The following is a 25409-nucleotide window of genomic DNA, read 5'->3' as shown; positions in this document are numbered from 1 at the left end:
TCAAGAGAGTTTTTTGAGTGCATAAGTGTGACCTTCTTTTTGGGTATCACGAAAATTCTCACCGCTCTTTTTCGAAAAAGAATTTCATAAGTGGAAATTTCAGGTACTCGCTCAAAGTGACAAGTAATTAGACTGATCATCATCCATATAATTTCTCATCATCATTATCATCAGATAAACAACCAACATCATCGTCGTCATAATCATCGTTCGTCATCATCAACAACATCATCGTCGTCATCGTCAAACAACAACATCATACGTCATCATCATTCCAACGTCACCATGCAACAAACAACATCATTACTGATGTTATTATTACAACAACACAAAATGGAAGAGGCGTCAGAGATTGTGGTGGGGACTGTAGGAGGCCGAGAAGCCTACGACGTACAGAGGCAGGAGTCGCAGGCGGGTGCGTCCTTTGCCACCGACACCTCACGTCCACTACTGTGGCGTGTGTCCGTGTTGGGGGGTGTGTCTGAGGGCGGGTGACGCTTTGAGAATCCGAGTACCCTTTGTGTGACACCTGATATGAGGACAGACTCTTGTCGGCAGACAGCGGTGTCCTTTGCGAGGACTAAAGTTTTTATTTCGTGTCAAATAGGGCCCCCCCCTCCCTCTTTGATTCGTCGTGTCGAGCAATACGTTTACTCAAATAAAAAGAGAGCAATAATTTTTTACAAATTCTTATTTTCTAATCTTATATTTCAAGGACTGAAGGAGCANATTGCCTAGAAATAACATGATAGGTGACCTTTAAAGGTGACCTATCATGCAAAATGCACTTTTGTAACACCGGGGACACATATTCATGTAGAAAAGACGTACAAAAGTGCATTTTGCATGATAGGTCACCTTTAAAGGTCACCTATCATGTTATTTCTAGGCAATAGCATAGGTCTCAGATATATAAAAATATATAAAAAACATGTCTATGAAGTGTTTTTGCTCAAAACCAAACAGATCACCCATTCTAGCAATGCCTCATATCCCTCTATTTCACTTCCTGTTTCTAAAGGGCTGATTTGGGGTATAAAGCTTAAAAAATATATATATATATTAAAAAAAAGGAGGGGGCTGAGCTCATGCGGGACCCGGCAGCTACTGTCTAAACTAAATACTGCGGTGATGAAACGCCATATCATGGATTATCAAGGATTATCTCTGAAACAGTATGGAGCTCAAAGGCTTTCTCTCTTGCCGGTTATACCACAAGAGGTGTTTCTNTATAAGTGCTTTGTTAGTAATTCTATCGCTCGAAGTGGAGTTGAAAGAGATGAGTTTTCAGTCTGCGCCGGAAGATGTGCAAGCTTTCTGCTGTCCTGATTTCAATGGGGAGCTCATTCCACCATTTTGGAGCCAGGATAGCAAACCCACGAGTTTTTGCTGATGGGAACTTGGGTCCCCCTCGCAGTGCGGGTGCAGCGCGCTGTTTGGCTGATGCAGAGCGGAGTGCACGTGCAGATCTATTCACAGCATGGTACGCAAGTACCAGTGTCTTGAAGTGGATTCTAGCAGTTACCGGAAGCCAGTGAAGGGAGCGGAGGAGCGGCGTGGTGTGGGAGAATTTAGGAATGTTGAAGACCAGACGAGCCGCTGCATTCTGGATGAGCTGCAGAGGTCGGATGGCACATGCAGGTAGACCAGCCAGGAGGGGTTGCAGTAGTCTAGGCGTGAGATGACGAGAGCCTGGACCAGAACCTGGTTCCCTATTCTAAAGTTGCCTCCTCTTCACACTTTGTACATTATAGCACACAACTACTGAAATGTACCTCAACAATAAACAAAGTAGGCTCACGTTGAAATATCTTGTTTTATTAATGAACCACTAAAGAGAGGTTCAGACACATACCAAAACATGTCAAGTTTCTCCAAGGCTGAGAACACATATGCAGCCTGTACTTTTTAATAAAACTGATTTTTAACAGAGTTTATGTATTTGTGATCATACTGTGTGACCTGCTTGTATGTAATTACACAATAGGTGTACTGTTCTCTCTATTTGTTGTACCGTCTCAGTGTGAAGATTAAACAGCCAGCCAAACTCTTTTGAGGGGAATGAGCAGCCATGCTCCTTTATTGACTTATTTGCAGTCCACTGACATTCAAACGGAGTAAAACTATATTTAAAAAAAAAAGTTACAAGGCACTTAATGATCTCATACATGCAAGTGTAACATACACAGATTACATGTAGAATATGGTCATGTAGAATAAGGCATTAATAAGTGTTTTAAAATGACTAATAAAGAGCCAATATACTACTATGCATGTTAATGAACAACTAGTTGATGGTGAATGTGTGTACCTTAATATGAAGATGTAGGCCTACCACTTATATGATGAACATTGATGTCTATGTGCCTTATTCTGTATTTGACATAATTGTTTCAGTAAAAATATATATAACTCAATATATTGAGATAGCTAAGTCAATATATTGAGATAGTAAGTCAATATATTGAGATAGTAAGTCAATCTGCTTTAACTGAAGTTTGGTTTAAAACAATATGGATAACAACGTTTTAATCTCAAATGTTGTGTGTTCATGTTTTATGGACAATAATCCACTTAATTCTTGATGACTTTCGTGTGCAAACTACGGCGCAACGAAGGATCACTGTGGGGCAACCACATCCATGGGGGCAACAAGCAATCATCTTCATCTTCTTCTTCTTCTTCTTCTTCTTCTTCTTCTTCTTCTTCTTCTTCTTCTCTCAGTTTTTGGCGGATTGCAAACAACTTTAAAGGTGCATACCGCCACCTACTGTACATTAGTATGAATCACCATGTCAATCCATCTCTTAACCTATGATCTAATAAAGAAATCAAAAAAATCAACAAAAAAAAACATGAAATAAATCAAACAAAAATGAGCTAATGTTAAATTATTTTTCCTACCCCGGTTTCACTCAGGAGGTTAAACAGTGCCTTTCTGGTAGCTCTTACTCCCTCTCCTTTTGTTCCCGAAACACCAACCACAGTCCATTCCCTCTCTGCCTCTAAAACTTTAGCCTTTAGTTTTTCTCTTTCAGCTTTATAGATGTCACAATGTAACAAGATATGTTCTACATCTTCTTTTACTCCACAGTTCCCACACTTGTCACTGTCACTTTTCCCCACGATATACAACGTATATATCATTCAAAGCTGTGTGATTTATTCTGAGTCTAGCTATCATTATTTCCTCCCTTCTGTTTCTTTGTTTATATAAATATTAATTGTAATTGTCTTTTGTGCAACAAGCAATCAGGAACACAGGCATGCGCAAATGTGTTTTCCCTCAATCACGGCACTTATTAAAAGAACTATGTAGATTTAAACAAATATATACTATTCACTCGCGTTGTATAACAGCAGCAATTTACGATTTGCTCACCTGCAGCCAGAAGGTGGGGCACCAATATATTATAATACATTGAGGCCATGCAGCTATAATAACCAATTTGTTTTAGCAAATCACCGTGTTTTGCATTTATAATAAAAAGGATAAATAAACAGGCAAATATAACATCAAAAAGATACAAGGATGCTAATACTACATAATCACAATAAAAATCTATATAAGAAAAGCATTTTCTGTGGTTCTTGGCTGACAGTGAGTACAGCGGAACTATTGCTCCCTAGCTCCGTGACCAAGTCGGACACATTCAACGGTGCACCACCAATGTCAACTTCACATCGACATAACTGACCTGACCTCTTGTTTTGTAATAATATTGAAGGTACTGCTTCATAAAGTAGACAGAGGGCGCGTTGAAGAGATTTTACCCGGGAACATTTTCACGTTTGGTATAGTTTTTTCTGTTCTTGCGACTCTGAGCGGACAAGATGCGCCTCACGCTGCAGTTGTTGATCTCCCACGGCCGGGTGGCCCGGAAGATGGGTCTGGGTCCGGAGTCCCGGATCAACATGCTGCGGAACCTTCTGACAGGACTGGTCCGGCACGAGAGGATCGAGACCACCGCGGCCCGAGCAGATGAAGTCCGCTTCTACGCTGAAAAGGTACCGACCAGGACATGCTAACACTGCTAGCTGCCAAATAAGCTAATGTTACTGTACTTTGAGCACAACCATTTTTGTCAAATGTAAATAATTGAATCATGACATACACATTTCGACCAATGTTGCTGCAAAGGATCAATATGCACCAGCTATTTAGAGTGAAAAAAGAAAATACACTGATATAGTAGAAATAAGGGGACCTCAGTTAATGTCAGGCTAACATTTAATAAACCTCTGGCATTATTTAATGTTAAAATGATTTAAAGTGTACATTAAAATTAAGTTTAATTGAATATCTTTAACAAATTGAGTTAAAAAACAACATACTTCGTTGGCCTTCCTAGGACATATAATAATAATAATAATAATAATATGTATATAGCGCCTTTCAAGGGACCCAAGGTCGCTCTACATGGTGGACAAACAAAACAAACAGACAATCAAAGGGCAAACAAAAAATAAAGGAAGCCGGGGGACCAAGAAAGGGCTAGGGTGGGGGCCGCAACACTGAACGCCCTGTCACCAACAGTTCGGAGGCGAGAGCGGGGGATGGAGAGCAGGCCCGTGTCTGAGGACCGCAGACTCCGAGAAGGGGTGCAGGGATGGAGGAGGTCCGACCGGCAGCCAGTGTAGGTGGATGAGGGTGGGGGTGATATGTTGCCATGGCTTGGTGCGGGTGAGATATGCTAACATACGGTCCCAGAAAGATTGGTTTTATTTTAGCTTCTGAGTAGGAGGCATATCTGCCATGCACTGAGATATGATTTTTAAGTGTGAGGAAGATGTGTCACAGCGTGGGCACAGCTCATCTTCCCAAAGTCTGACACCAGATCTCTGCTTCTCTCCGCCCTGTCGAGCCTGAGTTTTCAGACAGCATTTCAGTCAAGGAATCTCAGCATACTGTACACCTACACTTAACACTGCAGTAACCTAGTTTACTTTTTATGTATGTGATGTTATTATGCAGAAGTACTTTGACTCAGCAAACAGGATGAGAAGACATAGATGGTTAAATTCAATCTTTTCCTTGAGGTGTATTTATTTGAGGTTTATTACCAAATTTGTAAGATACCATACGATAATACCTTTTTGTTAAATCAAGTCTAAAATGTTTTTTCACAGCTGCACCGTTTGCAACATCGGCAGGAGAACTGGAGCTGCCGTCATGCAAGGAAAAAAATCACACTCGAAAGTATTTTAAGATGTTTGAGCAGGAGTCAGAAATAACTCCCCTCCCCCGCTCCGATTATTTAGAACATTAACATTTAAATTCAGCAATTTTGCATTAATAATATAACGTTTTAGTACATTTTATAGGAGCTAAAATCAAAAAGAAAGGAAGTTAAATGCACATTATCATAAAGTAGGACTCACTCATAATGAGAAGTTTAATAATTGAACATTTGATTGCCTTTTGTGATAATAAGGAATATGTAACATTAAACACTGAGAAAACGGGTAGGTAACCAAAAAGCATTTTATGAGGTCATTAATACATAACAACAATTGTAGATGTATAATATTAAAACCTTCATATTATTATCAAAGTGAATAACTCCCTCCGGTATATATCCGTTAGAGCTGTCCCATTGTTTTGTTATCATATCATATTTTAAACTTCATAGCATCTTTTAACATTAAAATAAGTACATCATTTGTTATCTTTCACTATTTTAGTGGCATTTATTGATGTATTGTTCTCATTAAAATTACAATCACTTAAAAATACATCTGTTTTGGACCAGATATTTGAAAGTGGCCTCAGTTGAACTTCTACCCACATTGACCCAAGTGTAACATTAAATCTGCCTTTGCCAGCAGGCCGCAGTGTGACGAGGTTTAATTGACTTTAATTGAAGTTTTAGTTTGGGGCATTGATGGATTATTCAATAGGTCCTAGGAGAATGTTAACATTTCTCTATTCCCAATTCTATCAGGGTCTTTTAATATTGACCAGCCAATCCAATACAAGATTTTTAACTAATGTATTTCTTTATACAGTATAACAGCTGCACAGCTTACTGAGGCTACAGTACCTGAAGATATGTGCTTTAAGAAAATACAGGTTACATCTCATGTGTTCTTTAATGGATGATTCCTATAATACTGTGAAATGTGTTGAAGCCAGTGTGTCAGTGTTGATCTGCTGTGGCGCAAACTAAATACATTTATGCTCACAAGGTGCTGGTAACTATCTGAACCCCTGTTAATACAAGTTATATTCTAAATCAAATGTATGTTATTTAAAAGATTACTCTTTCCTCTCTCATTTAACTCTTAAAACGTAATGAAACTCAAATATGTAACGCCCTTTGCGGTGTTGAATAAATGACACATTGGTAAATGATGGCGAACCGCATTGATTTGCATTCTACATTCTCTCAAGTCTCTCCCTCACATATTTTTTTTGCTCTAATAGAAATGTTATTTTGTTGAAACAATGTTATTACGTTTGGAAACTGATCTGTTTTTTATTGTACGCTGCAGTCACAGATATAAAAGTCAGTCGTCGGTCTATTTCTGCTCCTGCGTTGAAATGTCCAGGGCCCATAGTCTCACTCTTGGTCCTTGGTTATGTAAACTATATGTTTGATCTAATAGGCTGGTAGAAAATGATGATGTCATGTTTTGCTGCAGACAAAGCTGACTAGCCAAAATACATAACTGAGTTAGCCCAGGCTGCATTTTCTCAGTAACATTCATAAACACAAAGCTTAACTCTGCACTGGAGATTAATTAAAGCAGTACAACTTGTCTGTGTTCAGAGCAGATTCTACTTCATCAGAAGAGCCCTTTGGCAGGACTTCATCTCCGCCATCTGAAGTGGTGCTACTTCTTAGATGTGAAGTTATTTCATTATTCATGCAGCTCATGTTCTCTCTTCAACTTTGCTTTCCTGTCAGATGAGCGCGAGGCGGTTCAGAAGAAGACCTTCACTAAATGGGTCAACTCCATCCTGTCCCGGGTCGGCTGTCGAATCTCTGACCTCTACCTGGACCTGCGAGACGGACGCATGCTCATCAAACTGCTGGAGGTGTTGTCCGGGGAACGGCTGGTAAGAAGCTCCCTCGTTACCTTTTCATACTTGTCTCTCCTTTTAACCTTTGCATTATCCCTCTGTCGCTTTTTAACGCTCTTCCTCTAACTCTGTTTATTTTTTTGTCTATAGCCAAAACCCACTAAGGGCCGGATGCGTATCCACTGCCTGGAGAACGTGGACAAGGCTCTGCAGTTCCTCAAAGAGCAGAGGGTCCACCTGGAGAACATGGGCTCCCACGACATCGTCGACGGCAACCATCGCCTCATCCTCGGCCTCATCTGGACCATCATCCTTCGCTTCCAGGTAAATTGAGACATCGGCCACGCTGAGTGCTCACATTTATCATATATCATATTTTTATACTTTTTGCTGATTTAAAACACTGTATGACACATGTGTGTAATGTTGAGTCGTATCATAGAATGAAGTGCATTGATTTCAGGTTGTGTGTTATAGTGAAGCAATATTTCCGATAACATACAGATACTGTAAGTCTATAGGCGCTTTCACACCGGAGTACTTTTCCCAGGAATAGATCCGAAAGTTTGTGGGATTTTGCGTTCACACCAAAAAGATCTGGAACTAGAACTTTTTTTTGCGAACCTTTTCACCCCTTTTTAGTCCCTGCTAGAGAGGTGGGACTTTCTTGGTGAGAAAAAAGTTTCAATTTCTGATTGGCTGGGCGAATTGCAAACCAAACTCTGAAAAGTTTTTGTGAAGCCGCCATTTTATTTGCTCACATTAGCATTATTAGCATTAGCATTAGCCCAGCGCACCAACGGAGAGAGACTGACTTATGGCAACACAAAAGGGATAGTGGTGGTCTAATGGATAGTGAGGTGGGCTGAAGATCGGAAGGTTGTGAGTTCAAATCCCGCCAGGAATGCCACCACTAGTGTGCCCTTGACTAAGGCACTTAGTCCTTAGTTACTCCACTTAAAAGCTGCTGGGAAGACTCCCAGTCCCAGCAGCTTCTACTGAAGCCAGTCCCCAACTCCGGGGACTTCCGGCCGGGGACTATTGGGAAAAGTACTTGGTGTGAATGCGCCTTATGGGTATTGTTGTCTATATGCACATATTAGGTAAGTATGAGTCAATAGATTAGGAGTCAATACATAGTTTTTTACTGCACAAGCCAAATAAAACTACATTTGCCAACTTACCTTGCAGAAGGAACCTATTTGTATCAAGAAATATTGAGTCGAGGAAAGACAGGACATTTTCTTTCCAACACATGTTTGCCCAAACATGTTACGCTTTAGAAATAGAGACCAAATAATTATTTTCTTTACCTCAGTTACAATCTGGTTCGACGTTCTTCTAATTATTAATTTGTGTTACCATGTCAGTTCTGGTCTCACTTTACTATGGAAACATACAGTAGATAGTTATGTAAATAACATGTATTTGCCTTTAGGTTACAACTTGCTGTTTTATAGACAAGTCTCTAAAGAACTGATTAGTGTTATTTGGGCGTGCAGCACAGAAGCATCGTGCAGCCTCGGGATGTTTTTGTCTCTTTACTCGAATTCAGGTTCAAAACATTATAAGAAGAATTATAAGAAGCACATCGAAACATCAGAACACGTCTGTTTGACTATTTTAACTTCCTGGAAGGGCATATAGGCTATTTATTTTTAATTTGACAGCAACACTGTTATTTTTAGACACGTTACTTCAAACAATATGGCCTCCTGCAGTATTCAGGCTTTTTTCAAACAAAATGAAACACTCAGTCCTGCAGTATCTTTTCAGTCTGTATAAACCACGGAGGACCAAAGCTGGCTAAATTTAGTCATCTCTCAGGGTCTGTCAGATCAGCCAATGCTCTAATTACTGGCCCACTGTGTGAGGAAATAGGGACTTCAATAATGACGAACCATCCTTCTATTAACAGAATATAAATGGCTAATAACATCGATGATATACCTCATGAGATTGTACACAAACAAAAACCTCCTAGTATCTCTGTGAGCTATAATAAATTATGTATTTCCAAGTTTTTTTGTGCCAAAATGTTTCCCATCCTATTAGCGACATGTTGCTATCACTGAGGGTTTGTTCTCTGCGGTGCATTGTTCTTGTTTGATCGCGAAGCTCGCAGTCATTAGTTACGTTTCATTATTTATCATGCAGCTGTGTGTGTTGTTTTTAATCAGATCCAGGACATTGTTGTGGAAACGGGCCAGGCGGACCAGAAGGAGACGCGCTCAGCCAAGGACGCTCTTCTTCTGTGGTGTCAGATGAAGACGAAGGAGTAAGTGGGATGTTTAAACTTTACCATCGCTAAGCTGTTGTTAACATCTTTTGGGAATTAGTTTGGAAATCCATTAATCCGAACATCTGTAAATCTTTTTGTGGTTAGAAAATTGTTTCATGTGTCTTCAAACTCGATTTAAAAAAAAAAACTTTTAATATTTTATTCTACGTCCTGTGTAACTCCACACATATATTCTTTTGATTTCTAGGTTATTTTTTACATATTTAATTTGTTATATAAAGCACCTCTGAGTATCCTGAAAAGTGTTCTATGGGACCTTATTTCTGAAAAGTTTGCATTGAAGTCAATGGAGAGAGAAAGATTATCTTTCGATCCCGTTTGAATTGTGCCACGAATTACACATATGATGTTTGTCAATTTAAAAGATAATTTTGCAAGTCAAAAAAATAAAAATGTGAAGTAACACTTTTGTTTGTGTGAAACCGCTCAATGAACTACATCTCCCGTCTCGCACCACACACCAAGGCGGCCGTCACGTTGGCACATTTCACTTCTTTCTTTCAGAATGAGGTGGAAAGTATTAAAAGAGGTGAAAATCACTCCAAGTCTGGGCACGTTGAGAGCCGTACATACACACAAGGGGAGTTAGTCGGTTCCATAAGAGCCAGCGTGCGGGACCGGGATTCTGGGATTTGTAGTATATTTCATAGTCTTATATTTCAACAGTTTTACGACAAACTGACTTTTTTGACATGGAAATTATCTTTTAAATTGACAAACATCTATGTGTAATTCATGGCACAATTCAAACGGGATCAAAATATACGTTTTCTCATTGACTTCAATACAAACTTTTTCCGAAATAAGGTCCCATGAGTCCCACCGGAAGGGGAGGGACTTAGCCTCTATAAATAAAATGAGTTCCTATTTTCAGTATTCACATTTTTATTGTTGAAAATGAGATTGCAAAAAGACAAATCTTCCCGGTACAGACAGAAGAGAGGTTTTGATCTTCTCATTTAAAAAGCAAATAATCGAATTTCCCAAAATGTCTTTACGGTTTTTTGCTGTGTCATGATTTGTCCTATTTCAAGATCATTCCTCTACATTTTGTGATCTTTTGAGCAGATTACAAAGTGCCACTGGTCTGCTCAGGTCTGAAGCTGCAGAAATACGAGCCTCATATTGTCACATGTTTATAAAGCAGTTCCCAGATGTTGATTTAAAGCAGGAGCTTCTCAGCTATGTCCCTTATGTCCCAGTTAATGACGCCTCCTGTCCGTTGTTTTACAGATATCCCAATGTCAACATCAGAAACTTCACCACCAGCTGGAAAGACGGCATGGCCTTCAACGCTCTCATACACAAACACCGGTAAGGAGAGATGAATGGCTGAATCCACTCTCACCAGCTCTGACATGTAAACACTCAGGAAACCGTCTGCTCAGTGTCTCTCGTCCTCATTCTGCTCCTTCCCTGTCTCATGTTCCTCTTTTACTCTCTCCATCTTTCTCTCTCAGGCCAGATTTGGTGGACTTTAACAAACTGAAAAGGTCAAACCCGTCGCACAACCTCCAGAGCGCCTTCAACGTGGCAGAGCAGCAGCTTGGTGTGCACAAACTGTTGGACCCTGAAGGCGAGTGACTGACGGAGGCTATTGTTTATGAGCTTTAAGCCTGGTGGAAAAAAAGACCTCAGGAGTAGAGATGGTGTCTGGCTTGGCTGTGACTGACTCGTCTGCCGTTTGTTTTATAGATGTGTTCACAGAGAACCCAGATGAAAAGTCCATCATCACGTACGTCGTTGCATTTTACCACTACTTCTCCAAGATGAAGCAGCTCGCTGTCGAGGGAAAGAGAGTTGGAAAGGTGGGATGGAAAGATGACACACTTATGATGAATTTGTTCATGTTAGTATGTTCCCTGATTAGCTTTTATGTCCTTCTTCAGGTCCTGGATCACGCCATCGAGACAGAGAAGACGATTGATAAATACGAGACGCTGTCCTCAGACCTGCTGACGTGGATCGAGCAGACCATCATCGTGCTGAACAACCGGAAACTCGCCAACTCTCTGACGGGAGTCCAGCAGCAGCTCCAGGCCTTCAACACCTACCGCACGGTGGAGAAGCCGCCCAAGTGAGTGGAGCCAACACACCTTCCCATTACATCACACTGGTCTGTTTCAATCCCAATGCATTCTGTTCTTCCAGTGTTGTTTAATCTGCAAAACTCACCTTTATGATATTCTGCACAATTCATTAAATATCATAACAATAGCAATCAAGAACAAAATTAAAAATGTCAATTTTCAACACAACCTCCTGAGAAGCTGGAAATAATTATAAAAAATTAACCCCAAACTTAAAATTGACCGGATCTTTTCTTTAATAACTTCTTATATTTTTCACATAGCGCATGGAATACCAAACTGATACAGCAGAGAAACACCTTTTTAGCAGTTTTACCTAAACGTACTGGCTGGGGTTAAGGCTTACATTTAGTATATTATGTAATATTTTCTTTTGTTTAATATGTTTTTGGTAAGGCCTCTATCTACCTAAAAATCCAACATAAATGTACAGTTAAAATGAATGGAAATCAGCTATATATTGATCTTAAAAATAAATATAATTTCATAAAAGAATACATTTTGTAATTTCCGTATTCAGTGTAATCCAATTCCTTCAAATTGTGTTTGTTCTCTTTCAGGTTCCAGGAGAAGGGGAACCTGGAGGTTCTGCTGTTCACCATCCAGAGTCGAATGAGAGCCAACAAACAGAGGGTGTACACGCCTAAAGAGGGAGCCCTGGTGGCTGATATCAACAGGGTGAGACGGATCATGTGTCTTCTTAATCTGATGAATCTTATTATTATTTGATCTATTAAGTGAGGCATCATTTGGGCCATGAAATATCAGGAAAAATAGCCTTCACAAAGCTTGTTTTGGCCAACCAACCTTAAATATATTCAGTTTATTATCAAATTAAACATGATAAGACATAAATCCTCAAATAGACAAGCTTTTTTTCAGAAAGATACATTTTATTAACTTATTAATTATGAACATATTAACTAACCAACCAGATGACTTCATATAAAGAGTGTCTCTCTTTTGACCAGCATAAAGTCAGTGTTTTGAAGTCCAAGCATACACGACGGGTCACAATGCATTCACTCGGCAGATGCCAGTCCAGAGGCAACAATTAAACCACAAATGAATTGAATTATACTCGTTATACTGCAACTCAGTAAACTGTAAAAAACAAAAACATGGGCTCTTTGAAGCAGGCGTTTTTTACAATTAGCTTGACATTTCACAGACCAAACACACTATAAAAAATACAATAATTAAGGCAATGACCAATAAAATAACCACACTAAAAACATCTTTAGTTACGGCCCTCTTATGCAATTGGATCATCAACATTAACATACAGTATTGTTGAACTTAAAACTGAAATACCAACCACCTTCAGGAGTTGTTTTGTGACTGACCGATCCTCTAACATATTTATCGATGGGATAAAAGGAGCTCAAGCAAAGAATTTCATAAAAGTGAACAAATAAAGTTACTTTTACCACCCAAACTACAAACATCAACAAACATCCCCTCCTGATCTGCGTGCAGGGCTGGGAGCGTCTGGAGGGGGCGGAGCACGAGCGGGAGCGCGTCCTGAGAGACGAGCTGATCCGACAGGAGAAGCTGGAGCAGACGGCCAGGAGATTCGACAGGAAGGCGGCCATGAGGGAGACCTGGCTGCTGGAGAACCAGAGGCTGGTGGCTCAGGTAACACATTCACAAACTACACTATGGTATCATTTAATCTTATTATAGGATATTTATTATGAGGGGAATCTTGAAGAAGATCTCAATTAGACCATCTGATTATATACCATGACATGTATAACAGTGCAGAGTTTTACAGTATTTTCATTCATTTAATGACACAGCAGGTTGTATGCACATGACTATTGATGATTCAACAGACGGCCTTTAAAAAAAAGAGAATGGCACCAAATAAAAGGTGACAAGTAAAAAAAAGAACTTTCTTCCGCAGAAAGTTAGTCAGAGGAATTTAAAGAACATAATTTGTTATGTTGTTGTAGAAGTATTTTAATCCTTTACTTTTAGGTTTCTTTTGTAGTTTTTGACCTCTGGTAGACCTGTGTCATAAATCTGCTTATTTTGTGCACGCAGAGGAGGATGGACATGCCTGATATGTCCTGCCAGTTGTTTAACAGTATAAGACTGACCTACAGTTGGCAGTAATGCACCAAAGGACACTGCAATGGGCCAGAAAAGGCCGTGCAGAAGAACACAGCAAGCTAGTCAACATGGATCTAAACAATGCTGAGTTTGAATTAAGGTTTAATGAGACAGGATACTCATTAGAGCTCAGGCATGCGTGCTCTGCATTAAATGTAAACTTAAAGTGGACCTATCATGCTATATTTGAATAACATAGTGTAGGACCATAACGCATATTTATACTTTTTATTTTTCAAAATACCAAACAGATCATGCATTTTAGCCATTCCTCATTTCGCTCAATTTAACACTGTCTTTGCATGGGCTGATTCTGTGAGAACAGCACCATCTACAGGCCTGGCATATGTACTACAGCGTCTCCAGCGCTTTCCAACGGCAAAGTCCGTGGCTGTCTCCTCCTGATTGGTGGAGTTGGCCCAATAGCCGTAGCGCCACTTCTGTGACGTCATAGAAGTGTTCAAATCTGGATCAGTCTGTATCAGATCCGTTGCAGCCCCTTTTTAAGAGATTTGGGTATGGAGGAAAATAGAGAGGGTTGTGTTTTCTGACACTTGGTGAGTTCCCTGGAACACCGGGGACACATATTCATGTATAAAAGACGTACAAAAATGCATTTTGCATGATAGGTCACCTTTAGTTGAAAATTAGCATTGTGTATGAGTGTGAAATATAAAGAGTAGAAGAAAGGGGAAGAGTGTGTGTAATAGAGGCAGGGTACATACCAGTGTGTGTACGGATGTGTGCCAGGAAGGCCATGGAGTTGCTGCTCTTGCACACCTTGCCACAGTATTTGCACATGCTGCCCTGGTTCTCTTCGCGCTCGCGGTTGATCTGCTCCGTGTCCTCTACCACGTACTTGTTGACCTCCCTCAGAAGCTCCTCGTGTTTCTCCTTGATGTGAACAAACAGTTCCTGTTCAGACTCGAAGCGGTCCGTGCACTTCACGCACTTGAAGCTTGCGCCGCCTTCGGGCAGCTCCTCCACGCTGTTCTGCTCGTTGCGGAGGTGGGCGGCGCTGGTCAGGTGCTGGTGCAGGTTGCTCTCGGTGTAGAAAGACTTGCCACACACCAAGCAGTGGAAGTGTTTGTCCTTGGTCGGGTGCTTCATTGAGATGTGGACGTTGAGGCCGCTGATGCCGTCGGCCATGAAGCCGCAGTCGTCGCAGCGTATGCGCGAGCCGCTTCCCTTAGCTTCCTTTCTCACCTTCAATTCTTTGCGTGTGATCTTCTTGACGTATGCAGAGTGAGAGGGCAGGCAGCCAGTCACCGGGGACCCCCCAGTCAGACATATGACAGCAGCCTCGCCCTCTAGAGTCAAACCTTCCTGCAGCTCCTGCTCAGCAAGGTTCTTCCAGGATACAATGCAGGCATCGAAGGGAAGGGCTTTGGACATTTGTGTATCTGGAGGACATTTGCCACTTTTTGCATCTATAATCATGTCTTGCTCTTCGTCCGCCTGTTCCTCCACTTCCTCCTGGCCCTCAGGCTGATCCACTGAAGGCTGAATATCTGTTACAGCCTGCTTGGATTCAGATAGCTCTGTAGGGTCCATTGTCACATTGGTTAGATGTGGTTCACTGGAACTAGAAGATGTATCAGGCTCTGCTTGCTCCTTGTCCACACCAGCTACAGCATCAACATGCTCTGTGGTGACGAAGAGTTCGGCTGGATTCTGACTTTCCACAACTTGGCTGTCACCAGCACAAGAGTCAGACTCTTCTTTGGGGCTATAGGGCTCACATTCAGTGTTGGAGTTTGCCCCCTCAAGATCAATGTCCTCTTTTTGCTTCAAAGGGAGCGCTGCATCTCTTTGTCCCTCGCTTCCTGTTGGTGCCAGATATTTCCGGCTTTTCTGTTTGTGCTTTTCTGTGCTGGCATGGCGAGACATTTCCCTGCTTGTTACGGCATAGTAGCTACATGCTAGACATACATACTCAAAATCTTTGGTGTGCTTTCTCTTGACGTGAAGATGCAGTGAAGGGACTGATTGAGCTACAAAATCACAATACACGCAAGCATTCAGAGAGTCATATTTACTTTTGTTCTGGCTTGTGTCTGACTGAGTTTGCTCTTCCCCGCTCTGCTCGTTGGATGCTGTGTTGTCAGATTCTGACTCCTTATCAGGGGTCTGTGGGGCTGCATCTGGTTCCTGGCATTGACTTGTGGATTCCTGCGGGGACGGACTTCTGTGGTTGTCCACTTGGTTCTTATTTGAGCAATCTTGTGCACGTCTGACATGTTTCTTTGTGATGCAGTGACGATCCATGTCTCCTTTGGTCACGCAGCTGTAGTTGCACAGGGTGCAGCTGTAGCCATACTCCTTGCTGTGTTTGCGGCGGACATGGACACTGAGGTTAGTAGCATTGGACACTACCAGGCCACAGTATCCACAAGTGGTCGTGGACACTTGCTTTGGTCTTCCTCTTTTTCTTTTGGGAGATTGAAGCTCAAAATCTTCTTCCTCGACCGAATCAGCTTTGGCAGTCTCCACTGCCTCTTCAGTTTCCTGATGTCCTTCTGTTGCAGAGTCTACGTCTTCTCCAGTAGCCACCTGAGCCATATCATCCACTTTACCACTTTCTCCAATACTGTCTCTAGTTACACTCTCAACGTACACCTCAAATGCCGAATGCTCCATGCCTTTCTCCTCTTTCTGCTGCTGCATGTGACTATCGGAGGACAGGTGAGCGTCCATCCACTCAGATGTGGCAGAAAAGAAGTTGCACAATTTGCAACGGTACCACTGCTGGTTCATGTGTTTGATTCGAGTATGGCTCTCCAGCAATGAAGGGTTGCTAACCCTAAAATCACATTTGGTACACTTAAGCTGGAACCTGCTGAGCGGACGTTTAGCTGCCACTCTTGTGGGAGTAGCTTTCAGAGTGCTGCCAGAATCCTCAGCGTCCTTTTCTGCATCCATGTTCTCACCAGCCTCAACTGAAAGAGATTTTAGATGAGCTTTTTAACCAATAATCTAAACAATTCAGTAAAAAACGTGTATTCCAATCTAACTTTGAACTTATTTTTGCAGAAATATTGAGAATGAAAACTCAGCATTACAAATTAAACAAATATCTAATACCAAAATAATATTGAGTAAAATAAATACTCACATGTGAATTGGGTGTCTTTGGTGTGGTAACTCTGGATATGCACATCCAAAGGGGACTTGTCCCTGAACTCTTGTCCACAGTAGTTGCAAGAATATATCATCTTAGGTTTTGGGGTCCGCTTGCTCACTCTTCTCTCCTGCATAGGGATGGCCTCTTCTTGATCTGCCTGCTCTTTGTCTAGTTCAGTTTGCTTTTTAGTTAAATGCTTTGTCTTCATCTCATTGGACCCTGATCCCAGCTCATCACTATCAGACTTATTGTTCTGTTGAACTTCAGCAGCACTTTCTGTCTCCATGTCTACTTCCTGATGGATTTCAGATGGACTCAGGTCAGAGATTTGTTCACTTTTTTCAGCTAGCTTAGCTGTTCTTTTGTTATTCCTCGAGTTCTTTCCATGCTTTCTTGCATAGTGAATCTTCAGTGATCTTGGACATTTAGCTGAGAACCCACAATTTGTGCAGATAGTATCCCGATCTTCAGGCACGGAGTCCGGCAGAAGACCTTTAGTGAGTTCATCTTCTGCTTCATCAGGCTTGGCAGTACTTTCGGGAGGGTCTTCTTTATTTCCCTCCATGTCAACATCATCCTGCTGCACCTTACAACTGACGGTGTCAGGCACTTTGTCCTCAACAGCCTCTTTTTCTGATGTTACTGTTTCATCCATATCTTACACTGCTATAATTCTATAACAGTGAAGTTGATCGTTTTCACCAACACTGGATCAAACTCCTGGAAAGAAAGAAAAAAAATATATATATGTTTGGGATTTTCAAAAGAATTATGGAGACAGATTAAGTGTCTTTGCCCAAATAATTTCAAATTTAACATAAGCTTCTGAAAGGGGATGAATCCTTCAACAACACCATCTGCATTTACACAAGTAAATGTCTCCATCTAGTGTCTCTTGGTGAGAATTGTTTTGAGAAGAGAATGAGAGCTGTTGGTACTTATTTATTGGAAAAATGTCCACTGAAGTCATATTATTATTATTATTATTATTATTATTATTATTATGTATGTATCCTTACTACATGCTTGTAGACATGATTTAGTGGAGCTACAATAGTTTCCATAAGTATGCCAGTAAAAGTCTAACTAAAGCACATCTTAATTATGAATATCAATATTTCTAGTGCTTTACACAGTTGCCATTTTCATTCAATGTTTTCCGTTTTAGCAAAGCTTCAATATAAGTATACATTGGCTAAGAAAGCTCAATGCACGGCAACTTAAAAAAAGTGTTTATTTATTTGTACTTTGTGTTGCAGCATATTTTTTACAGTTAAGTGTTAATGTGCTTGATTTGTAATTATTTGAAACATTCTCAACACTAAAATACAGTGTTTTTGTAAAGGGGACATCTTGAGGAACAAATAATGTATATTGTCACAAAATGTAAAAACAGTTAGATGGATGTTCATGTGGGCTATTGGATCATGTAATAATAATACTACATTTTATTTGTAAAGCACCTTTACTAAAGTTAAACTACCAAGGGTCCCACATTGTGCTGAATTTATGTTCGCAGGTTTTTTGGGGTCAATTCAGTCTCACGTTTTCCTTCTAGAGCACGAGAAGTAATATTGGATTTGCATAAGGTTGTGTCGTCGGTTAACAGGATTTACAGACCAACAAGGAATATTCTTTCTGCAACTGGTACAACTCCGTGGTAATTTAAATACTTTCATCACATTCTAGCCACACTTGTGACTTACTCACTCCACCTTAGTGAACTACCAGATGTGTCACTACCAAGCAATCGATGATAGCTTGGAAGTGATATTAAGTTAGCCGAACGTGTTTAAGACTGCATGTTGTAAATTGCACCGGGTACACACATACACGCAATGCACCAGAGTTGCGAAAGTGTGAAAACACTTTTCAAGTTGAATATGGCTCCTGCAACTGCACAAAAAACAGGTGAAGTTGTGAATACTGCTGTTTGCTACCTGATGCTAACTTGCTAACAAGCGGCTTTTTTCTCAGCTGTATTTTTGAGATGCGTGCAGCACGTCCAATTAAATCGCTACATCAGCTTTGTTGTCCAATCACCGCGGGACAGAGGCGGGTCTACACTGCTCCATGGCTTGGAAAACGACGGCAGCACAGAGGCCCAAAAAGGAGGCTAACATCGACCTCTGAAACAGTCCTCTAGTTTGCCGAAACAGTACTTGAAAACACCCCAGAGACCGCCTATCGCTTCCGCAAAATAAATGCAGGTGATAATTTAATGACACAGTTCAACCTCAATTTAACTTACCTCTTGTTATACGACTATGTCCACTGTCCGCGCTTTTTGCTGCTAGACACAAATGGCGTACCGTAGCGTGAGCCATGCGTCACACAAGAAGGCGGGCCGCGAGCCTTTTTTTCCTCCATCAGCTGATTTGGTCACATGTTGCATTCCCGTTCTGTGGGAAAATCAAAAATATTCTAACATAAAAAACAACACCCTGAAATGAGGGAAAATTCAAGACTCGGCAATGCCAGGATGCCACGGGTAGACTAGACATGTGAACTAGTGATGGCGAGATGAAGCCTTATGAAGCTCTGAAGCTTTCCAGCCAATTGGTTCGCAAAAGGGTTCATCTCATGAGGCTTCATCATGGGCTTCATTTGAACACAAACCCCTCTGTTGGTTAAAGTGTGTAAAACAGGCAGATTAGACAACTCAACAGTGTACTCTATCTCAGGCCCGGTTCTACGGGGGTGCATAAGGGTGCATTTTACCCTCAGTTGAGTCGTTGTGCACCCTCATTTGCAAAATGAAAAGTGAAAAATATGACATATAATAAAAATAATAATAATAATAGTAGTAATAATAATTATATTAATAAGATGAAGAATATAGTTGAAATACAAATAAATTGTAGTTAAATAACATTGTCTGCTGCATTTATTTGGTCAATTTAAACGGTAACGTTATTATGTCAGGTGCGCGTGACCTGTGCCGCTGCTCGTTCGTCATCTGCAACTTGCTAACACAGCAGTCAATGATGGACATCAAAATGGTTAAAACAACCAGCCCTTATCGCCAGCAGTAACACTGCATCTACTATAAATAAAAATGGCCTTGCCTTACTGCAGGTAATAACAGTTCAGATCATGGGGACATTACGTTACCCGCGGCCACTGTCGTGGACACTAACGTCCTCCCGCCCCAATTCTCCGGCTTTGCCCACGGAGGCGGAGCAGCCGCAGCCGTCTTCGTTGCCCCAAACACCGCCACCCCTCAGCCCGCAAGTGCCAGAGGACCTCGGCAAAACAGACCCTGCCCAGGTATATTTAACATATAATAACCCAACTCGCCTGTACAGTGGGGTAAGGCGCTCATTTTGCAGCTCATGGTTTCAAAACAGAGATTGGCTGGAATATTCCTGTAAAAAATGCCATCTTCTGCTATGCATGCATGTAGACATTTCGGTTCAAGTAGGCCTACGTCAGATGCCCTCACCACAACTGGCTACAACAACTGGCGCTATGCTCTTGTACCGTAGGCCTACGTGATAAGGGACTGGGAAGGCATGAATCAAGCAAAGAGCACATTAAGTCAGTGGCTTTGTGGAAGGAGAGGCGTGCAAGAAGTGAGACTGGTACAGAGGTTTCCACTCTTGTAAATGCAGCACAACTGGAGAGAAACCGCACCTATGCAGCTATTGTGGACACATAATTCAATTTATAGCTGTAAACTAGTTGCCTTTCCGTGGCTCTTGCGTTGGATGCAAGAGGCGAGGGGAGTTGTAGTATTTTTCTAGCAATGATGGACTACACCCTTCAAAAGGACAAAGAACATGCTAAGATTTTTAGCACCAAAAGTAAATATGTTTACAGTTCTGTTTCATGTGGGTTTTGAGATGTACTGTATCCATAGATCTCTTCATTTTGCTGTCAACAGTCGTGGGTGTACTGTGTATGTGCGTGTGGGGAGTGTTGCAGATCATTCAAGTGTAGCGCCCGGGACATTAATGGGAAACCCTAAAGATTTGAGCACCATCTGTGAAACGTCAAGCTACCCCACAGCATCCCCAAAAGAAAATATCTAGCGCCGCCACTGCTGCTAAAGTAAAATGTCATGTATATCAGCTTTAAAAATGTTGCCATATTGCGGGAACTTTTTTATATAACTCTTTTATGTGTATTTTTGGGGAGTGAAGAAAGAAAATTCGAATCACTTAATATGTTACCATCGTCTTTACTAATGTAAATGTTATTTTCTCGTTCAGAGTCATTCATTTAACCTAACTGAGAGCTGTCATTAAATGTCAATGTCATATAAGACATACCTTTGAATTGTTGTTTTTATTTAGAGAAGGTTCTGCTTATGGCCTATACAGAGATAGTGTTTTCTTTATCTCCTGAAATGGTCAGCCTGTGATGAATCACCACTTTCATTTGACATCCAGTGTTAGCTTTATGGAAAGACTGAAGATGGATTAATGCACGTACATTAATTGATTAAGTAGTCTGACAGGTCAGGAGGTGATAAATGATACCTCCTGCAATGAATACACAGTTTACTTTGCAATCATTTTCTTTAATTCATCACAGTCAAAATTATATGACATGGATGGTTGGAAACACACACCCCCTCCTCCCCCGTCCCCCATTTTTCATTAGGATTCATCATTCATTTTTCTCCATTAGTTGTCTATTAAAAGAGGGGAGGCTGGCTTGTGTGGACACTACCTCAGTCTCCTCTTCCTCTTCTTTTTGGCCGTTGCGCTTTTTGTGAAGTTTGGCCATTAAACCAAAAGACTGCCCCTCTAAAATGTGTGATTTCTTTTTTTTGTGATTTCTTTTAAATGAATTAGTCACTTTACTTCCTTTCCAGATCCACTAGTTACAAACAGATATATATTCATGGGTATGTTTAATGTCCCAACACAAATCCACAGTTATAAATTCTGTTTTGCAGCTAAGTCACAAGTTTTAATATTAATAAAAAGCTCTCTCTGCTTGAACATGTGACAAAATGGTGTGGTTAAAACAACAAAGAATCCCCTTATAAAGTACATTTTTCATTATATAAAGAAGCTACTTCTATTTAAAAAGGTAGGAAATAAACATTTGATGAGCCTCACTTTTGATAAGTAATACAGTCTGAATATACACAGTTATAACAGCAGCTCTCAGAAGCAGCATCATATACTGAAACTACAATATAAAATTACTGGATTAAAATGTATTCTAATTGATGCACACTGATTTATCGTTTCAGCTGGTAAAGGTGGAGATAATTGTAATTACTTGATATATTACTGTGTCGCTTTACATATAATTATTAACCTGAACGTATGTATAGATTATATTAGACTAAATAGCACTTATGTTTTAAAATCAATGTAGTGGCATAAAAAGTACAATATTTGCAGCCAAACTGTACTACAGTAGAAGTATAAAGTACCATAAAATGGAAATTCTTGGGTGAAATTATATCTACAGTTTTAAATGTATCTTTACTTTACCAAGTACAGTACTTCAGAAAAGGTTCTTGTTACTTTCCACTAGCACTGATACACATGTATGCACACCAAATGCATAGACTGTATAGACAAGTTATTAGCTTTACAACATCATTTTTAATTAGCTTGGAAGCACATTAAAATATAAAATTTGAATAGCATTGTGTCAAAAAGATATTGAAGATACGTGACAGTTACAAAAACAGTCTACACATATGTGTATAAAAGATACACTTAACCAATTACATGTCCCTGTAATTGTTTCCAAGATGTGCCTTCTAAAATAAACCAAACAATAAATAGGACAATGTAACACAACTAAAGGCAACATCCTGAAATATATAGCATCAACTACTTTTAAAGACCCTGGTCCACCAACACAGGTGTTTTCAATTTCCCATGTAATAAGTTGTCTCCTTAGCACTGAGGGGGTATTTCTCAATGTCGAGGAAGCTTGCTTGGTAGCACATGTACCTCCGAGTGAGCTCCTTAAGAAGCGAGGCAAAAATAATACCTCCTAGCCTCGGAAAACGAAGAATGGAACAGGCTAGCAAGTAATAATAATACATTTTATTTATATAGCGCTTTTCTCAACTCAAAGACGCTTTAAAGTATGAGGGAGGGTAAACAAACAAGGATAAGTAAACAAATAAATGTAGTAAAATAAAATAAACAAAAAAAAGGCAGTCAAGAGGAAGTTGATTGTGTAATAATGTAATGTAATGTAATGATTGAGAGGGGTGGGGGAGGGGCTCATGGGTAGACAGAGTTGAAAAGATGTGTTTTGAGGCGGGACTGAAAGACTCTGAGGGATTCAGAGTCACGGAGATCTTGTGGGAGGGAATTCCAGAGCCTAGGAGCTGCCACTGAGAAGGCTCTGTCCCCAAAGCTGCAGAGTGTGGATGTGGGAATGGATAGAAGTCTGGCTGCGGTGGATCTGAGGGACCGTGGGGGTTGATAAGGAGTGAGAAGGTTTGTGAGATAAGGGGGGGCCAAATGGTGGAGTGCTTTGTAGGTGTGGACCAGAATTTTGTAGTTGATGCGATGGGAGACAGGAAGCCAGTGAAGGTCTTTGAGGACTGGGGTGATGTGATGCCATGATTTGGTATGCGTGAGGAGACGTGCAGCTGCATTTTGAACCTGTTGGAGTCTGTTGAAGGATGTAGTGCTGATGCCGTAAAGAAGTGAGTTGCAGTAGTCGAGGCGGGAGGAAATGAAGGCATGGATTAGTCTTTCGGCTGCGGGGCGGGTGAGAGAGGGTAGGATTTTTGCAATATTGCGTAGGTGGAAAAATTAGGTTTTGACTGTTTGGCAGATGTGAGGTTCGAGGGAGAGGGTGGGGTCAAAGATTACGACAAGGTTGCATGCCTGATTGGAGGGGGAAACAATGGTGCCATCGATGGTGAGTGTTATGTTAGTGACCTTGCTGAGGGTGGATTTGGAGCCAATTAGGAGGAGTTCTGTTTTGTTGCTGTTCAGTTTGAGGAGGTTATGTTGCATCCAAGTTTTAATAGCTGTCAGACAGGAATCGATGTAGGTAAGGGGTGGGTTATGGAGGGATTTGGTGCTGAGGTAGATATGAGTGTCATCATGACACATAGTGAATGACTAACCTGTTACGTCACGTACGTGACTAAGAGTACGAGCAACCTGTACTCTGTCAAAGGGTCCCTCACTTCTTTTATGGTACTTTGGAGTGCCCTCAGTTAGGAGTCAATTATATGGACACAAAACAAAGTTAATTACATAGTAAGCAATGTTATACACCTATATAGACTTGTTGTTTGACCCAAGTTCTTAGTAAAATAATGTAAATAAACCTTTGTAAAAGTACTAGCGGAAAAAACAAGAATATGTAAAATTCTTACCGCAAATAGAAAAAGACTCCTATGCAAAATAAATAAATAAACCAGATGTTGTCTCCTATGTTTACATATACAGGTCATTTAGCACATGACTTGTCTCCGCCCCACACCACTGTTTGTGTGCCTCCCTGACGTCCGACTGACAGGTCTGTAGTCGACACGCACAGTAGTGTGCCTGCAACGAAGTGCACTGCGAGGCCTCCTTCCTGAGGGGTAATCGAGAGAGTTTGTAGGTGAAAGGGTGGGGACTGTAGAGCCCCCAGAAGTAACGCAGAGAGGTAACGAAGGGACCACCCTCCTATGCGGTCCCTTTGTGTGTTGCGTGTTCACTCCTGCGTGCCGTAAGTGAGATAGCCTGGACTTACGGTCGGAACGAAGCTTTCGGGAGGGGAGTGGACTGGCAGTAGGGAGTATGGCCTGGAGGAATTGGAGTAGGGAGGAAGGAGAGGCTAAATGACTTAGGAGTGGGAACGGAAGGTAGGGAGAGAATTGCAGACAATGGAGAACCACTGGAGTTGTAAGTGTAGCCTTAGTGGGTGGACCGTTGGGACCGTAGGTTTAAGTGGTTTGGATGACCTGTAGAGTGTCACTGTCGTTAGACTTATTGGCGGGTAGAGGTGGTTAGAGTGAGATGGTGAAGAGGGGGGGTAGGGGGAACTGGAGGTCTGAAGAGGGGGGGTCACGGTGGAGAGGGTCAAAGTTGGACCAGATAGGGTGCAGCTGTATGGAGGGTGAACTAGACAAGGCCAAGTATTAGGGGTGTTGGACAGGGAACTGTGAGATGGAGGGGAGAGGGACTTCAGGACCGGGATGGGCATGAGGGAGAGCGGGGATGGAACCGATTGGAAAAGTTGAGGAGCGACGACAGGGTACCGGGAGAGCGAGGGAGACGGAAGTTTTGACGAACGTGGCAATGAGGAAAAAAAAAGAAACTAGGGAGGGAGGGAGTGATGTAATGTTCGTGGGTAATAGTTGGGGGATGGTAAGGAGAGTGTGTTTGAGAACTTGCGTAACATCGGTTTGTTTAAGTGACGGTAGAGGTTTTGGTTGGTTCGAATGCTGGGGAAGTCAGACCTAAAGCAGAGTGGTGCGTGTCTGTGTGTTGACGTGAGCAGTTTCGGAAGTTACTAGGAGGAGTGAGACGACGGTGACCAAAGGAGTGTGTAAGAGTAGGAGGAGCTGGACTCACGTCGGAAGTGCTAGGCACGTCGGTGGTGTAGGCACGGAATGTGCTGAGTCCCCTGTGTAACCATAACCATACAATCCAGATAGTGTCCAGATAACGGTGAGTCTACCGAGGTCAGATGGAATTGAACTTGCTAGGGTGAAAGTCAGTGGGAGTTCTAGTCATGAACCGGTGTGGGAGGAGGAGAGTAGGTAGATTAGGACGGGGGAGCCAGTCATGAGGCGGGAAGTTGCCGTGAAGGTAG

At 41.4% G+C, this 25409-nt stretch overlaps 2 protein-coding genes across 3 annotated transcripts in view; one reads left to right on the top strand and one right to left on the bottom strand.

Moving 5' to 3' along the window:
• Window positions 1–13120, top strand: part of LOC104944458 (spectrin beta chain, erythrocytic-like) — a 61232-nt gene extending 48112 nt beyond the window's left edge. For both annotated transcript variants that reach the window (XM_010770001.1, XM_010769994.1), the window contains exons 2-10: window positions 6912–7063; window positions 7178–7351; window positions 9208–9305; window positions 10563–10643; window positions 10790–10905; window positions 11025–11137; window positions 11219–11406; window positions 11980–12097; window positions 12899–13120. In XM_010770001.1, the coding sequence (XP_010768303.1) occupies window positions 6912–7063; window positions 7178–7351; window positions 9208–9305; window positions 10563–10643; window positions 10790–10905; window positions 11025–11137; window positions 11219–11406; window positions 11980–12097; window positions 12899–13105 (1247 nt within the window). In that variant the 3' untranslated portion in view covers window positions 13106–13120. The remainder of the gene's footprint in view (window positions 1–6911; window positions 7064–7177; window positions 7352–9207; window positions 9306–10562; window positions 10644–10789; window positions 10906–11024; window positions 11138–11218; window positions 11407–11979; window positions 12098–12898) is intronic.
• Window positions 1–19000, bottom strand: part of LOC104944474 (zinc finger protein 407-like) — a 78557-nt gene extending 59557 nt beyond the window's left edge. The window contains exons 1-3 of the mRNA XM_010770013.1: window positions 18913–19000; window positions 16653–17381; window positions 14263–16476 (exon numbers count right to left, since the gene is read on the bottom strand). Coding sequence (XP_010768315.1) covers window positions 14263–16476; window positions 16653–17316 — 2878 coding nt within the window. The 5' untranslated portion in view covers window positions 17317–17381; window positions 18913–19000. The remainder of the gene's footprint in view (window positions 1–14262; window positions 16477–16652; window positions 17382–18912) is intronic.
• Window positions 19001–25409: the final 6409 nt, after the last annotated feature.

The sequence above is a fragment of the Notothenia coriiceps genome, unplaced genomic scaffold (assembly GCF_000735185.1).
Source record: "Notothenia coriiceps isolate Sejong01 unplaced genomic scaffold, NC01 NC01_scaffold00000339, whole genome shotgun sequence".
Classification (NCBI taxonomy): Eukaryota; Metazoa; Chordata; class Actinopteri; order Perciformes; family Nototheniidae; genus Notothenia; species Notothenia coriiceps.
Note: the sequence above shows the minus strand (reverse complement) of the source record. Positions and strands in the feature narration are given on the sequence as shown.